Consider the following 17,451-nt stretch of genomic DNA (forward strand, 5'->3'; position numbering starts at 1 on the left):
CTCTTCTGGGAGAGCCATGAATTATGCACGGAAGCCACAGGCCTGGGCAGGCCTGTCATAAATGAGCTTTAATAATTCACACGGAGAGAAGCCAGCAGAAGGGAGGGCCTCTGGGCCGCCCAGCCCACCTGCCTCCTCCTGTGGCCGGCCACACACAGGCTGGGCAGGGTGGGAGGGAGGTCGCCCCGACTCTGGGAGGAACGGCAACTCAGCAAAGGGCTGTTCTTCAAGCTGGAGAGCAGAAGCCTCTGTCAGGGTTCCCAGCCCCGGACAGAGGCTGACTGTAAACAAAGAGGTGGCCTGACCAAGTACTGGCTAAAGCAGTAACTCCAGGAGGGCACGCGAAGATCAGGCCCTGCTTGAGGAGGGGTGCAACTTAAATGGGGGCAAGCTGGACTTCAGTAAGCAAATGATGTGTGTGCAGAGACCTGAAGGAGGTGAGACAGAGGCCCTGTGGACTTCTGAGGAAAGACTGAGCCGGGCAGAGGGAACAGCGTGTGCCAAGGCCTGTGCAACAGTATATGCAAGCCCCGGTGTGCAGTGTGAAGGCCAGAGAGCTGGCGACCACACTTATCCTGGAGGCAGATGATGGCAGCCCAGGCCAGGCTGGGGGCCAGGGAGGTGGTAGACAGTGGGCAGATTCGGGCACAGTGTGAAGTTGGAGCCCACAGGCTTGCTGATGGGTTGGATGTGGGTGTGAGAGAAAGAGGTTCCAGGTTACTCTGAGGCTTTTGGCCTGAACAGAGGGAGCTGCCATCAGCTAAGCCAGGGGAGGGGGTCGGTGGGGGAGTGGAGGGGGCGTGAGGATCCAGAGGGAGGTCAGGGTCTCGGTTTGGGGCACATTTAGTTTGAGAGGCTTGTTAGATAGCCAAGTGACCGCCATGCTGGCAGCTGGGCATTGAAGCCCAGCCTCCTCAGGAGAGGTATGTGTCATCCTGACTGGCATTCGTTAGTTGTGTGACCTTGGGCTCTGTGCCTCAGTTTTCCCCTCTGAGGACTGGGGGTGATCCGACTGCTGTGAAATGCATTAAGTCAGTGCAGTGAGAGCCCTGGCCTGTCACTGCTGTGATGCCTGGCGCACAGGTGCAGGCCCCAGGTAGGAAGGTCCCAATCAGACTCCCGGGAAATGGATCCCCAAATGGCCTGTGGAGGCCTCAGGCCACCCTTCTTTGGGCAAAGAGGGAAAGTGAGACCTGGAAAGGCCAATCCACAGAGCTGTGTGTGGACCACGAAGCAGGTCCTGGTACATAGTAGGAGGTGGCAGAGAGTCGGTCCTGGCCCCTCCCCACCCAGGCCATCACCCCAGCCGAGCCCGCCAACCTCTCCCACAGAACAGCCTTTTTCTTCCTGCTCCATACCTCCTCCCGGCTCCCCTGCCCCTTGGTGCCTTCTCCAGCCCCCCTCCCAGTACTGCAGGGGCTGCGGGGGCAGGATGCATTCCCATGGAGGGCCCCTTAGGGCCTTCTCTGAGGTACAAACACCTCATGCTGCTTTCACCTTGAGGTGAAAAGATGTTATGAAGGTCACACAGCTAACCATGGTGGAAACAAAGTCAGGCTCAGGTGGGCCTTCCATGCTGTCCTCCTCACTGACACCGGGAAACCGTCCCCTTCTCAGCCCGCGTGTCCCTGGCTTGCCTCATCCATGCAGTCCTCCCTGATTGCTGGTGCCCCTGTGAGCCCTCCAGCCTGCACTGATGGTGGGGAAGGAGGCAGAGTGCTGTGGCCATTTGTTGTGTGAGCCTGGACACTCTCCATCTCTGTCTGGGCCAAGTGGGCTGCCTGGCTCCCCCAGCCCTGGGTGATGCTGCTCCCTGGCCCCAGGCCTTCTCCTCCCCTCGGCTCCTTCCCTCCCCCATCAAGGAGTAAATACTGGGCCCTAATTAAAGCCAGATGACTGTTCACCGTTAGTCTGAGGGTGGGGGTGCATAGGCTTGCTGCCTCCCAGCTGAGAGCTAACTAGAAGAGAGAGCTTTCTCCCCAGCAAAGAAAGAAGGGACAGCCCATAATTAACCTCATTAAGCAGCAGTATTTGGGCAGGGTCCCAAGACACGTCGTGGAGGCCAATAGATCTGGACTAATTCGAGCTTCGGCACCAACCCCTCCCCAGCTCCAGAGAACAGCTTGGATGGCTGGTGGGGGTGGGGAGGATGCTTCTGGGTGCTCTATGGTGCTCACACTGGGAGTCCCCTTAGCTGAGTCACAAATCCATTGAAGGTGAGCCAGTCCCTTTGAGGCCTGCGCCTTAGTTCCCCTGCGTATGAAGCGGTTGGTGGCTAGCTGGGAGCCTTCCCCCACCATGCATTGGCGGAGCCAGCGTCTCCCCTCTCACCCTCTGTGGTTTGTGCAGCGCGAGGCCAGGGCTGGCCCGGCTCCTTACCTCCAGGCACGCTGATCCCAGCTGGCCTCTCGGGAGTGAATGACCTTGGCTGGACTTGCCCTCTGCCAACCCTGTTCTTCGAAGTTTGAAATCAAATCAGGGTCAGGGATCCCACCTTGGGCTTTGAACCTCAAAAGACGCTGAGACCCAAGAGCCTTCTTTCCTGAGAGGAATAAGCAGGAAGGAGGCCCTACCCTTCCTGAGGTGTCTCCCCTGTGTCGGGATCTTGGCAATGCAGGGGCGCTGCAGCCCACCTGGAGGCCCCAGTCTAAGAAGGAGGCACAGCCATCCCATGCCTGAGGAAGGAGATTGGACTGTGGGGAGAGCAGCCCCGCTGTCCAGATGGATCTGTGTGCTCATAAATCCTTTCCATGGGGCAGTGGTCGCCACCTGCCTCCTCTTTGGGTCCTAGGATGTGGACAAGTGGCGAGCCTTGTCTTCGTTTTCCAGGTGGGGAAACTGAGGCTTAAGGGGGCACACCTGGTTCAAGCCTTGGCAGGGCCAGGGCTGGATCTGGGCACTCAGTCTGAGGAGAGAGAGACATCTACATCAGTGGTCATGGAGGACACCCCGGCGGAGGTGACTCTGGAGATGCCACAGTCCTGGGGTGCAGCCTTGAGCTTCCTGCCGTTTGCAGTAGGGTTCTGGCCCAGGGAAGGGGCCAGCTGTGTCCCAAGCCCAGCCTCAGCAGGGCTCACAGTTGTTCTCTGAGCTTTGGGTGGCTGTGGGTGGTGTCAGCCTAACACAGAGGCCCTCTCCTCCCCCGCTTCCTGCCCTGTCTTTCTCTTTTCCTCCTGCAGAAGACTGAGAAGGCACCCAGGTGGGAGGTGGCAGGCCAGCTGAAATATAATCAGAATAATTAAATAACACTTTATTTTAAATCGTTGCCTCCCCCAGAGCTGGAAGAATAATTGGCCAGCCTGTCACAGAGAAGCAGGAGACCTGTGGGCCCCCACCATTGCCAAGTGTGGTTCACAGTGCCCTTGGCAGCAAGTGGCCTCTGCTGTGCCTGCTGCCTACACCCCTCACCTGCCCCAGTCTAGTGATGTCCTGGCATCCACCCCTCCCGCATCACCTGCTGTGCCACTCTCAGCTGAGACCGCCCCTAAACCCCGTCCCACTCGGCCGTAGAGGCAGCCTGTAGCAGAGTGTCAGTGCCTCCTTGGGAGTGGGGAGCAGGCCTGCAGAGGCCCAGGTTGGGGGTCCGGAAGCTCTTGCCACTGCTAGGCCTTGGCCTCTCCTGGGCCTCCCCCGTCTGCTCTTGAACAAAGTCCTCCCCCCTCTTCTTGCCCCTCTGCGAGGTCCGGCCGCCCACACCCTCCCGTGCCCTCTGAGGGTGAGCCTGCAGTGTCACCTGTCTCTGGTTTTTTGATTTGTTTAATTATAGATGAGTTTTCTGCATAATTTATTCCAAAAGCCTGGATTATACTGTACAATTAAATCACATTCTGATCAACAGCTTCACGTATAAAATTAACAACTGGCAACAGTTTAATCTATGCTGCTGCATCTGTACGTACGCTCTTCCCCCCATTTCTCTCTGCCTTGCTCCCTCCTTTTCTTCCCCTCCCCCTTTCCTCTCTTCCTCCTCTTGTGCTGTCTTTTCCTACCCCCATCCTCCTAGCCTTGTCCCTCTCTCCCCTGGGGGGGGGCTTTGCAGCTGGCAGCCCCCACCTCAGTGCTCTGTAGTTTGAACTGGGGCCTCCCCAGCCTTCCAGCTGGGGTCTCGATGGTTCTATCCGCTAAAGGGGGTCCTCCGCCCCAGCTCCTCGCCCACATACAGATGACTTTGCTCCCTTGCTGATGGTCACACCCCTCTTCCCCCACATACTCCTCTTGGTCTGAACATGCCCTAGAGACTAAGGCCTGGCATCCCATGGCAGGTGGTGTCGGTTTCTTCCCACTGGGCTGCCCTCAGCCTGCTGGTCTTGGGACACATGGCACTTTTACGCTGTGCCCGCTCCCAATCTCTCTCAGCTGGGGGGGAAGGGGGGAAAGAGGGACAAGGGGCTGGATGGGGTGAGCTTCAAACCCTCAGGGGACTGCCCAGTAAGGTTGCTGTGTGAATTTATTTGGCCTTACTCAGCCACTCATTAGTACCCCTGTTCACAGAAGCTGAGGGTCAGAGGGGGCAGAACTCTCTCAGATGACATGGCTGGCAGAAGTAGCCTTTCCTGGAGCCTCACAGTCTTAGAAGGGTGGGTCCATGGCTGATGGAGCCACGAGGACAGGTCCAGCTTCTCTCTAGACGCTATAGCCCTGCACCCGTCTTGGCAGTGGCCTCAGTTTTCTTGTTTGTGAAGTGGGGGTGCAGATCCTGGACCCTCCTAGGTTTGGGCACTTTGGAGGCCATGGTAGTGCTTGGCTCTGTCCCCAGCCTCCTGTGCCCCAGCAATCATTCTGCTGCAGTCCCTGGCCGGACATGCCTCCTCCCAGATATTGTCTCTCCTCAGTCTTGTTAATTTGGCACTTAGAGCCCTTTGGAGATAAGCAGTGTCATCTCAATGAGGACCGTGGAACATCACAGGCATGCGGGGAGCCAGCAGGTGGGCCACCCTGTCTGACCAGGGACGCATTGGCAGAGCCAGGCACTTGGTCCCAGGCTGATGGGAGCCCAGGCAGGATTTGATCCATTGCATTTGACCCAGTGGGGCCGTGGATCCTTCCAGAGCCCCCGTGCCCTTCTGCCGGGGTGAGGAGGACTGTGCCCGGCCAGGGTCAGTCTCAGCTTGGTGGGTGCTTTCTCTAGCCTCGGGGTAGGACGTGCATGGTTGACTTCTTGCCTCTTCAATCCCATGTATCTCCCCTTGGAGCCAGCACTGGGACACCAGCCAAACCCTGGAACCCACCAAGTCATGTCTCTGTGATGACGAAGTGAATGATCTGTCATGTTCTTTTAAACTACTGGGCATACGGTTTGCCTTCCTAATTGGGTTGGGTTTAGGTGAGTAATCAGAGTGACTTGTTTTCTCTGCATTGTGACGATGCGCAGTGCAGCTGGAGCCAGGGGTCTACCCATCAGGCCCAGCGTGCTGGACCAAAGGGGCTAGAGCCACCCCGAGACCCCAGGCGAGTGTGTGTCCTGATGTGTCACGAGTACGCCAGTCCCTGCAGCCCACAGCAGAGTCTGGAGCTGCTCAGCCTGCGGTAGGAGTATGCATACATGTGTGGGGGGCCAGGGAGAAGGAAAGGGAGAGGGAGAGGGAGTGTGCATTTTGGGGAAGAATTGGACTTTATCCTGATTTGGCTCTTCTAAAAACTTTTTTAGTATTGAAATAGCCTTTTTTGATGAAATGATGGTGATTATAATAATAATAATGTGTTTTCTGAGCGAAATAAAAACTTGGCATCCATGCCTGTTCATCCAATTAATTTTCTTTTACTTATGTGTGAAATCCTAGAACCGAAGACCTATAGATACACTAGGAAAGAGGCGACCGCCTGGGACTGCATCAGCGCTGTGCTGGTAAATGTTTACAGTCGCTATCCAGGGGGAGAAACTGATTGGCAGCCTTTGCCGATTTATAAATATTCCCGCCATGGCCGGTTTCAAGCTCCCAAGGTGATGACACTGAATGCGGAGTTGGGAAGAGGTGCCCACTCTCGGCTCTTGCTGACTCCGGCACGCCCCGGGACCCAGTTCTGTGTTCACCACTTCCTGGGTGGGTGACCTTGGACAGGTCACTTAAAGCCTCTGTGCCTGTTTCCTCACCTGTAAATTCAGGATGATGGTTTGCTTCTTTGTGAGGACTGAAGCAAAAGAGCTGGTGACATGCTGGCACCACACCTTGTACATGATGCGTGCCCTTGTACATGTTAGTCCGGGGAAGGATTATGATTTGCATTCTGTCCCCTAGACCAGTGGATAGCTGAGGTCAGAGACAGGGCCAGGGCAGAGCTGATGGTTCCCCTTGGAGATCAGCTCCTTGGCCTCACCCGTTCATGTGCCACCTGCCTAGCTGGACACAGGACTGTGCAGTGGCCCATCTTAGCATTAACGCCTCAGACTCCGTCTTAGGAACACAGAACAGCCACCTGCCACACTATCCACCCACAGTCAGGGCCAAGCGCTCAGCACGTGGACAGGAGCCGGAGCGAGGCAGGCTCTCCGTTCTCTGTGGGCTTTACCCTCCCCGGCTGGTGGCCGAGGCCTGATTGCCTTTCGTTCCTGGCCTCCGTCCGGGCTCAGGGTTGGCTTTCCCCTGCAGTGGGGCGTGGGGGTGGACATCAGGCTGTGGCTCAACTAGCAACAAGCCGAAGCCAATAACTCTTTCTTTTGATGTTGATTTTTTTTTTTTTTCATCGTGGTCCTGACATTCAGCTTGGCAAATTGCAATTAGTGATCTGCCTGCCTCCTGCTCTGAGTTCCCATGCCAACAGACCCGGGCACACACAATGGCACGGGCCCATCCCCCCAGCCACAGGCCTGAGGAGGGATGTGGGGCAGGGCAAGCTCTTCTAACCCACAGAGCTAGAAGAGTCCTGGCCCCACGTGGCGCGAGGGAACGCAAGGAGGTAGCAGGCCTAGGGCAGTCGGGCCAGACACAGTCTCCCGGACCCTGTGGCTCCCAGGGAGCTCTCCAGCGGCTGGGGGGCTGGCACCACCCCACCCTACCTTGTGCTATGGGCTATGTTTGACCCCTGGAGTATTTAAATTGTTGTGGGAATTGTCCTGTGAGTCCCCCACGGAAAGGCCTCCTTGTGTGTCTGTGGGATGGGGAAGTTGAGAGGCCTTTTTCAGATGCGTTAGGACAGGGGGCTCTGGTCACAGCGGAAGCGCCTTTGGCAGCATGGACAATGTCTCTCTGGCCAGCCCGTTTACTCACCTGATTGGAACTGCTTGAAATGGGGGGCGTCACAGGTTAGAACTCGGGCCAGGCCTCTCCCCAGATGCAATCCCTGTTCATAGGTGCAGGCTGAGAATACAGGGCCACGTGACCACCTGTCCATCCTGCCCTCTCCAAAGCCTCCTGTGCAGCACCCCTGACCCGCCTGTTTACCCTACGAGGTAGCAGTGGTGCAGAGGAAATCTGCTCAGGCTGGCGGCTCAGGTGCAGACCTCATGGTGGCTTGCTGGGTCCCCAGAAAAGGGTAGGATGGTCTGAACTGTACCCGTGGTTAGATGGTTCATGGGGGGCATCCAGCAATGAGCCCAGATAAACATTTGTTTACTGGAGTGCTGGAAAGGCGAGGGCCATCTGAGCCAGAAGCTCTCCATGCCCACTGCTCAGAAGAGGCCAAGAGGGGCAGGACCCTGTGCTGAGTTGTGCAATGACTTTGTGGTGGCAGCAGCAACGCATGTCCCCTCCCCTTCCCCAGACCCCGCCCAGCCTGGGGCACTGGAGGCTCTGAGACCCAGCAGGCACCCCTGGCTCACTCGCGTCTTCCTCTTCCCCAGAGTCCCGAGTCCACAGTTCAGAGCAGCAGCATCAAGGGCTGGCTCTTCACGGTGAAAGCTCGTCTCCCTGCAGGCTTCTTGGAGCTGCTCGGCTCCCTCAGTGCACTTAAGCTGCAGGCCGCTGTCCTCCCTGGCTGTCCAACAGTACACGAAAAGAGCCTGGGCCTCGGGGTCTAGATTTCAAAGGACTCACAGGCGCACTCTGGTTCTGAAGGGGCGGCTGCCGCTGGGCACCCCTAGGTGGCCGGGCTCGGCTGTTTCTGCGCCACGCGGGCCTCCTGACATCTCTCTCCTCTCACGCAGGATGCAGCACTGGGCCCGGCGCCTCGAGCAGGAGATTGACGGTGTGATGCGGATCTTTGGGGGCGTCCAGCAGCTCCAGGAGGTAAGCCTGCTGCTCCTGGCTTTCCCTTCAGGGACCCTCTCCCAAGTGGGAATGGGGGACAGGCTTCAGAAATAAGACGTGAGGAAGGTTTGGCGGGCGTTGTTGAGGACCTGGCGTGGTGGGACACAGCTGGACCACTGGGGCATGTGGTGACGTAACTAGAAAAACAGAGTCTCCTTCGGGTCTCGGCCCCCTCTTCCCGAGATGACTAGAGAAGTGGCACCAGGCAAGTCTGGTGTCGGGCTTTGCAGGTTTTCAGGTGAATGAGGTCTGTGTTTCAGGCAGTGTCTGGGGCAGGAGCGCAAACCCTAGAGGGTCCAGCAGATGCAGCTGTACGCACAAGCCAGAGGGTCTGTACACGCAGGGAGTGGTGATCAGGCCACACGACCCCGGGGAGCAGAGGTACCCACTCAAGGCGCTGTCCCACGAGACAAGATGAGTTGAAAGCCGGTGCTTGGCGAGATGAGGGATCAAGGAGCGGGAGGGGTGATTGATTAGACAGGAGCGACCACATTCATCCTGGGAGATTATGTTAATGTTTGAAATAGTGATGTGAAGAGTAAGCCATCCGTCAACCCCCAGAAGGCTGCAAAATGTGTCGCTGTCAGGCTCCTGAGCCGTCGCTCTTTATGTGAAAGCGCAAAGCCTTGAGAGCTGTTCTCTGGGAGGGGCTGGGGTAGCACTCCCAAGTTGGCTCGGACTTCCTGTACTTCCAGGAGCTCGTTCCTGGGGCCTGGCACCGGGAAGTATGACCAGGGGATTGGCGGGCATTTCCTGCCAGTGGTTGTCCTGGGAATAGCAGAGTACATGGAGTTACTGTCAGGGAATCCAGGCCCAGGGCCCCGTGATGAGATAGATACTCCACTGTGTTCCCGTCGTCCTCCTCGGTCAGGGCCAGGATCAGTAGATATAAATTCTGTGGGGCAGCTACCATGGGGTGTGGTCGTTGGTCCGTTCCCCACGCTTAGCTTACAGCGGGTGCCCAGGAAATGGTGGTAGCAATAAGTGGGCTGTGGATGTGGGACCTCTGGCACAGGATTGGGCTGATCAGGGGTATTTACCGAGATGGTGACCTGGCAGAAAGAGGGAAACCAGGTCTGAAGGTCGAAGCCACCCACTTGCTGGGTGTCCTCCCCCTGGTGGCCCAGCCTCTCTGAACCTCCCTTCCCTGGTTGGTTGTTGGGCTTGAATTGCAGTAACCCCATCCCACTCTCTTCCTGTGAACTCTCAGTGACTCAGCCGAGCTCGGAGGCCAGCAGAGCTTTCCGGAGAAAGCGCTGTAGGACAAGCTGTTGCAAAACAGAAGTCAATTTATGCTCAGGAAGAGCACCCAACACTAACTAGGTTCTAAGTGGGCACTGTCAAGTGCAGCCATGTAGGTTCCTGAAGAAAGGGGAGTTCCCTGGAGTGTGTATCACGTGCCTTTCCAAGTTTCATATCGAGGCATAAGATGTACCCCACGTAAGGAGTTAACCGTGCACCTCCAGTCAAGAATCTTCCATGCTTTGAATCCACACCTCAAGGACATTGTTCGTTTATAGTCACGGGCAGCTCAGACCCGGAAAGTTTGCCAATGAGAAAATAGTGTACACATTTCATGCCTGAGATTCAGCTCTGAGTGAATCACTGAGCTTCCTGGATGGTGATGCCCATTGATGGAATCCCTGCCCAACATACCCACTGTGTGTTTGTGGGCAAGTCCTGGAGCCTCTCTGATCCTCATTCTTGGTCCATGACGTGGCTGGGAGGTCTGGCTGGAGGAGGAGGTGGTGAGAATGGCAGTGGACAGACTGACACAGATACACCCCTTTTCTAGCTGTCAAATTTGTATTTCCCTCAGTGATCATTTTCACTCCTAGGATGTGTTGTTCCCTTCCTTTCTGATGGCAGTTGAGCGAGTCCAGACACTTTCATCAATGAGCACGTCTTTCTCCACCCCCACCTACCCAGCGGTCACCAAAGTCAGGAAGCTGACTGTGGCAGAGCTGGGACCTGGAGCTCCTGACTCCTGTTCCAGGGGGTTCCTCTGGCTATGCCTCCCCATCTCAGAAGGGTGGGCAGGATGAGCCTGGGGAAGTGGGGAGCTGGGCTGGAGCGGGGCCATGCTTGGTGTGGCAGTGGCCAGCCTGGCAGGCAGGCAGAGAAGTGCTGACCTGGCATTCCCAGCTCCTCCTGGCATCCCTCTGCCTGCCACCGGCTGCCAGCTCTCCAGCGGCCCTCTGTCCTGCTCCAGTTTTTTCTCACCTGCTTCCTCAGCCTCTTACTTCCCACTGACAGCTCTGGGGCTGCGTCTCGGCACAAGGCACTCTGGTGAGGTGGGTGCCAGGGGAGCAGCTAGAGAGTTCTAGAGGAAAAGGACAACCCTGGGGGAGCCAGGAGGAAACCAACCTGTCTGCTCCCCACCCCCCACAACCCACCCTCTATCCTGTCTGAGCCACCATGGCTCTCCTTCAAATGCATATGAGAGGGCTGTGTGCCCAGCCCATGGCTGGCTCGGACGGGTCAGGAGGATGCTTGCAGCAGTGCCCTGAGCCAGCTGCAGATGCTCCCTGGACCCTGGCACCAGCTCTCCCATTGGGGCCGCCCCTCCCAGGCCTTCCTGAGCTGATTCTGAGCTGCCCCACCACCTTGCAGCTGGGGTGATTCTGGCATCTGGGCCCCCTCGGCCTTCTTTCCCTACGTGGCTGCCCTCTCCGCCTGTCCCAGTCCTAGAGGCTGCCCCACCCCCGGAAGCTGGGAGCCACAGAGCTGGCAGCTGTAAGAGTTCAGAAACTGCAGACAGTGGCATTTGCGAGCATTTTCCTTGCCTTGGCACTTTCCTCCTCCCGACTCACCACAACCCCATGGGGCATGGCCGGGTGCAGACTGTGGCCCATTTATAGGTTGGAAACCATGACATACCTCGGGGGGCGGTATATGGGCCATGTTGAAGACCCCATCACGTTTCCTCATCTAAGCCCAGGACCAGCATATAGTAGGAGCCCCCACTGTGGTGCTCAGGTGCCATTCCCACCCCCATGCTTAGCCAGACACTCCTGAGCCGTGTTCGCCTGGGTAACCCAGCCTGCCTTCCCCTCCAGCCCTGGCCTACTCCTGCCATGAACAGGTCACAAACGTGAGGAGCCTGCTGCAGTCTGCCCTGTCCAGAGCCCCTGGACGCTGAGGGAGGTCTCCTAAGCCCTTGTCTACCCTCCCCCATTGGTACCATATTGTCCCCATCCTGGGGGGGGAGCAGAGAGCATATGCTTGGGCTCTGAGCTCATTTACATAATGAGCCTGATCAGGATGAATAATTCATCAGGTGCCTGGGGGTGCACATGGGAGGATGTGGAGACGGCAGTCTCCCCACTCTGAAGCCCAGGTCAGTCTGATGGGTGCAGCCAGGGACCTACCACGTTCTGACTGGGTGTTCAGGGTAGAAGGGAACCAACTCTGTAGACCTGTGGGGACAAAGCAGGAGAGTATAGTCAGGTGTGAGGAAGAAGCAGTGCGTGTCGGTACACCAGCCCTGACATGGCTTCCAGGCCTGCGGGAGACACCTTCCTTGGAGGGTCTCTACGGAAGGAAGTGACAAGATTCTGTCGGTGATGGGGGTCGGAGATGAGGGAAAGCTGCCTGGCCAGAGCTGGGCTGGGAACAGAGACATGGGATGGCCATATCTGGGGACCATAGGCCACCTCTGGGAAGACTCAAGCCAAGTCGGGACCTAGAAGGGTCTTTCTTAGTCCACATCAACATGCCGGTCAAGGCAGAAATGGTTTAGAGCCCAGCCGACATCCCTGGCCACCAGGAGGGCCCTAGACCAGCTTCTGGTTACTCCCACGGTCCTGTCATAGAAATGGGGAAACCAAGGTCCTGGCCATCGGTCTCCATCAGCCATAGCAGCCTGGAGCCACGACAGGCCAGTCCTGAATAGTGGTGGTGCTGTAGGCAGAAGTGTAGGCCTGGGGCCTGCCTGTGCTTCTCTGGACAGTCCTGGTGATTCAGACTGGAGGCATCCGTGAATCCCTTCCTTTGGGTGGCCAAGAAGGGTGCTTCTGAGCCTGTGATGACGCCGCTCCACAGTCCCAGCCGGTGTCGTCGGCGCCTGGCCGTCCCCACATCCTGTCTGCTTGGTGCTCCCTGGGCATGTGTAATTAATATTTGCGGAGCGCCACATCTGGAACTGGCTCCTGGCAAGGACCAAAGTCTGGCCACATCGAGGGCCCCTTTCCTGATGGTCTCAGGAAAGCCGGGACAGGGCTTCTGTGTAGGTGCCTTTGAGATCAGCCTCTCCCTGTCCCCCCACCCCTCCACCCCTACTGGTACCACCAACTCCTGAAACACATGCGCACTCACACACTGGCTCCGGGGGTGCTGGCTGAAGCTGTGGTTGGCCCCCTTTGGGGAAGGGTCCTCTCCGGGCGTCTCGGCCTCTCAGGTGGGGTTAGCAGGGTCAAAGAGTGCCAGAGAAGCTCTGAACCCTAGCGGGGCTGGGGCAGAAGAGCAGGAAGGAAGCAGGGGTGTGGGAGATGCCAGGGACAGAAGCAGCCCTTGGGGGGCCAGGAAAAGGAAGCTCAAGTGGAGAGTGACCCCCAGACCCCACAGGTGGCCCCTTCTATCAGCACTGTGCTTCACATGCACCCCGAGAGACAGGCCTGCAGCTCCTTGGCCAGGCAGAACCCCTCACACAGGCCCAGTGTGACTATCCCAGCTGATGTGCTCAGGGGCAGGTGAGGAGGGGTGCTGGGGGAGCCCCCCACACCCATCACAGCCCCCCCCAAGGCTCTCGGAAGCCTCAGAACCACCGTCCTAGGGGTTCTGTGCTTGCTCCTGGTACAGCCCCCACCACGCCTCAGCCACCTCCCAGTGAAGCCCAGCAACGTCCTCCTCATGGGGATGTGGGATGCGTGGGGGTGCGGGGGTGGGGGGGCACGGGGTGCGGGTGTGAAATATGCTGCTGGGTAGGGATTGCTGCCGTTCGCCTCCTTAAAAACCCACATATATTATTCTTTAATGGAAAGTTAATTGTCTTATTATTCCCTCCATATGGTCCTCTTGCTCAGCACCCAGCGGGGATGCATGGGGCTGAGGGGGGTGCTCCTGAGAGGGCGTCTGAAACGTGGTGAGGCCGCCACTTGTGCATAATTGGATACACACAGGCAGATACATGGGAGCCTGGCCAAAGGCCTGCCAGGACCCCTTTCTGTCCCCCCCAGCCCAGCCTGCTCCCCACCTCTTTCTATCCCAGGCCCTGCCCTGGGGTGGTCTCTTCTGGCGACGTCCCCTCCACCGCCCCCACACACATACACTGCAAGGTCTGGGAACACTCTCTCCTGAGCACTGTGTGGGGAGACAGGATGGTTGTCACCCTCCTGCTTGCCGCCTCCCCACACACGCTCCCTCGTCGCCTGCAGGAGAAAATTCCATTTTTGAGAAGCTTTTCAAAAGCTGTTTCATCTGTGGCAGGAGCTCCTGCCGGAGGGCCAGCTGACTAGCTTGGGTCTCCTGCACACCCCCACCAGAGCGGGGGTGCAGGGAGGTCAGGGTGGGGGGAGGGCTGCCCTAAGACACCTGGCCTTGGGGCTCTGGCTCATGTGGGCCTGCCTTCCATGGGCACCAGCCGCCTGGAGCCTCCCCACCCCGACGGGCTGGGCCAGTACCTGGGCTCTTCTCAGCCCCTGTCCCCTCCCAGGCTCTTCTTTTTGCTCCCCAGAATGTGAGGATCGTAGGTGAGAACAGCCTCGCAGCAGGTGGGTGATGCAGTGACAGGAAGGTCCCCAGAGGGGCATAAGTGGGTGGCTACATCCATGCTCCTGGAGTCTGGCAGAGGAGGCCCCTGGGGTCCTGGGATAGGCTTGGCCAGGAGGTGCTGCCCAGGTTTCTGTGGAGGTGGTGGGAGGTGACAGGGGCACCTCTAGGTGGGAGCAGCAGACCCATGGCTGGTGGCAACAGGCATAGGAGAAGGGCCACCAGCTTCCACCTTGTGCCAAGAGGTCACAGTGGGGCCATGATCAAGGTCAGCTCCCACAGGATAGGAAACAAACAACTCAGAGAAGGAGACAAACACTGTACCTTCCGAAGGTGGGACCTGCCTGAGGTCCCACAGCTGGTAAGTGGCAGAACTGGAATCTGAACCTGGAGCCTGTGCCAGGGGCAGCAACTGAACGGTGGGTGGTGGTTGAAAGAGTGAAGTGGGCAGGAATGGCAGGGCTGGGTTTTCACACATTGGGGGGCCTGGGGCGTGTTGTCCTGCCTCTCTGAGCTTTAGTTCCCCTGCCTGTGAAATGGGGATCTGAACACCCCTGTGCTCGTGGGAGATGTGAGGGTCTCAAGAGAGCGGGGGCACAGAAAGGCTGCAGACAGAGTCCTGCAGGTGTGGGGGTGCCTTTGTGCCTCCCCCCACTATCAATTGCCTGTTCTTGTCTCAGCCCAGGAGCTCTTCCCTGCTGCCTTAGTCCATTTAGAACAGGACACCACAGATGGGTGGCTTATAAACAACAGAGACGTATTTCTTTTGGTTCTGGAGTCTGGGAGGTCCAGGCATAACAGGTGTGGTGTCTGGTGAAGGCCCACTTTCTGGCTCATAGACGGCCGTCTTCTCTGTGTCCTCACATGATGGAAGGGCAACGATCTCTCTGGGGTGTCCTTTATTAGGGCACTGATCCCATTCATGAGGGCTGTGTCCTTCTGATCTCATCACCTCCCAAAGAGACCACCGCCAAATACCATCACATTGCTGATTAGGTTTCTATACATGAATTTAGGGGAACACAACAAACATTCAGTCTGTAGCACCACTGGACCATGACATTTTTGGGGGACCTTACTAGGAGAAGCACCAAGGCCACCAGGGCTTAAATAAACAGGGTCTATGGGCCATTGAAGGGTGGGTGGCTTCTTGGGCCAGGAACCCAGGGAGCCAGCTACAGAGACACCCCTGGGGAAGAGGTGGGTGCAGGTGAAAGGAAGGGCCCCTATACCCCAGAAGAGGCCTGTGAGTCTGTTTCTCAAATCCGTCAACTGGTTGGCAGCTTGTCTCCCAGGGCCCGTGGGCTCAGGAGGGCCTGGGGCTTGGCTGGCACTGGAGTATAGGTAGTGGGAAGCTACCAACCTCTGGGTGGGCCCCAGGTGTTAGCACTGGGGATTGGAGGTTAATTGGATGGGTCGGAAAATGAAGTGACAGAATCCAGGGCTAAGCATCAGGAGCTCTTGAGGGGGGCAGCCCCAGGGATCTCTGACTGGGGTCCCTCAGTTTAAGGAAGAGTCTCAGAAGCATGATTAGAACCTGGCCTGCAGACAGACAGCGCCACTCTCTTTGGAAGTTTCTATTACGAGCCCAGGGCTTTACTGCAGGCCCCTTCCCTGAAGTGGAGGCCCTCACCCCTTCCATCGCAGGAATCTGGATGTTTGTCAGACTTTCCTAAGGCAAGACCCCCCACACACACATGCACACATGTACATGTGGTGGAGTGTTTTGATGAACAGCCTGACTTCTCCTCGGGGGTCCCCAGAGAGGCTGGCCTTGCACCAGGACAGCTGAGGGTCCACTCCGATGTGGACCCAGCACTTACCGATGGTTCTCCCCCCGACCCACCCACCCCCCAACCCCTGCATCCTCCTCTGGAGAGTGATGGGGCTGCAGAGCCAAGCGCTGGTCTGGATGATCAAGGGTAGGAGATGGGGGTGGGGGGCGGGTGGGGTAGAGGACCCATTGGGTTTCCATGCTGGGCCCCCAGGGATGGCTGACCCGATCTGCATTCCTCCCTCCTCTTCTACCCCCATCCTTCGCTGGAGCGGTGGCAGCCATGGGGACACTTGCCTGAGATTCGTGGAGCCCCTAGCATTTGGCAGAGGCAGAGAAGTAATTGGTTCTGACAACAAACCGCAGCCGGCCCCAGGGGCAGCATGAGCACCATTTACCACGACCAGGCAGGAGACGGAGGCTCAGCCTGGCTCCCTCCACCCTCTGAGTATAGCCCCCTCTTCTTGTGTGCAGAGATCTAGTGTTTAGGGGAGGTTTATCGAGCCCCAGACCTCCCACTTTCCCATACCTCTCTCAGCCCTGGGACCTGGTGCCCCTGCTCAGGGCTGGCCGGCTCCTTGTACAGGGGAAACTGAGGCAGGGAGTACATCCTGGGTGGACTCCTCAGGCCCCCTCCTTGCCTGTCCTTGGTTCTCATGAACCAGGGAACCATGTGACTGCCTTGGCCTCAGGATGCAGGTTGGGGGTTGGGCCCCCGCCCGAGAGGATTGGCAGTCCACACGTCCTCTCTGCACACTGTGTGCCGGCAGCGTGCTATGTGCGCTGTGTCCACCAGCCTGGCGTGGAGTAGGTGCTCAGCTAGTCCCTGTTCATTGGATGGCTAAGTGTCTGAGGACCAAGGGGAGAGAGCAGGGCTCTGACTGTGTCTCACGGGACCTTGGGAGCCCTCCAGCCCCACATGGGGAAGCAGACCCAGTGCATCACGGTAGAGCTTTGGTGTCAGAGAGCCTGGTGTCAGGTCAGCGTGCATGGGGTCTGCCAGGCTCGGCCCCACGTAGAGGGTGAATGACTGCTCTTTGTGAGGGAATAGAGGGGGTGGGACCACGGAGAAGGGCTCAGGCAAAGAGCCGGCTGTACGGTGTGCTGGCACCCAGATGTCAGGCTGGGACAAGAGAGGCTGGGCCCTTCCTGGGGTGACTCGATGGCCTGGCCAAAGTGTGCGGCCTGGGCATGCAAGCGGCGAGCCTTTGGGCCTCCCAGCTGTCCATGCGCCCTCCCCAACCCCACTGGACTTCTGAGCTGCTTCTTCCTAATGCTCTTGCCACTCTCCTCACTTACCCCCATCCCCTCCACACCTCTACCCGGTTTGAAACCCAGCTCACAGCTTCCTCCCCCAGGAGGCCCTCCAGGTCAGTGCTGAGGCCAGTGGTGTCCGAGCTCCCCACCCTCTCCTGCCTTTGTACCCTTCGAGTCCACATAGAAGGCAGGAGCTGCCAGGAGCCTTTGGTGGGCTCAGTCCAGTCTCCCCATCCTACAGGGTAGGGAGACCATGACCAGAAGGGCACGGTCACTCTGGGGCTCCCAAGAGCCCACCTGAACACGGGCAGTCAGGCCCAGAAGGCAGCTGGCACCTGCTGATTCTGCATCCCGTGACTCCCTGGGAGACACAGTACTGACCTGCAGAGGCTGTGTGAGGTGGAGTGTAGCCAACCACGTGTAGAAGAGAGGACGGAAGTGTGACGCTGCACGTGGGACTGTGGGCATGTGTGTGCATGTGAAAGGGAACATGTGAACCTGTGTGTGTGTGCGTGCAAATGGGGGCAT

General features: G+C 58.0%; 1 protein-coding gene across 9 annotated transcripts in view; it reads left to right on the forward strand.

Annotated features, from left to right (window-relative positions):
• CACNA2D2 (calcium voltage-gated channel auxiliary subunit alpha2delta 2) overlaps positions 1–17,451 on the forward strand; it is a 134,337-nt gene that overhangs the window by 17,803 nt on the left and 99,083 nt on the right. For all 9 annotated transcript variants that reach the window (XM_074312283.2, XM_074312275.2, XM_074312279.2 and 6 more), the window contains exon 2: positions 8,081–8,162. In XM_074312283.2, coding sequence (XP_074168384.1) covers positions 8,081–8,162 — 82 coding nt within the window. The remainder of the gene's footprint in view (positions 1–8,080; positions 8,163–17,451) is intronic.

Source organism: Rhinolophus sinicus, chromosome 5, assembly GCF_057876585.1.
Source record: "Rhinolophus sinicus isolate RSI-liver-muscle chromosome 5, RSI-T2T, whole genome shotgun sequence".
Classification (NCBI taxonomy): domain Eukaryota; kingdom Metazoa; phylum Chordata; class Mammalia; order Chiroptera; family Rhinolophidae; genus Rhinolophus; species Rhinolophus sinicus.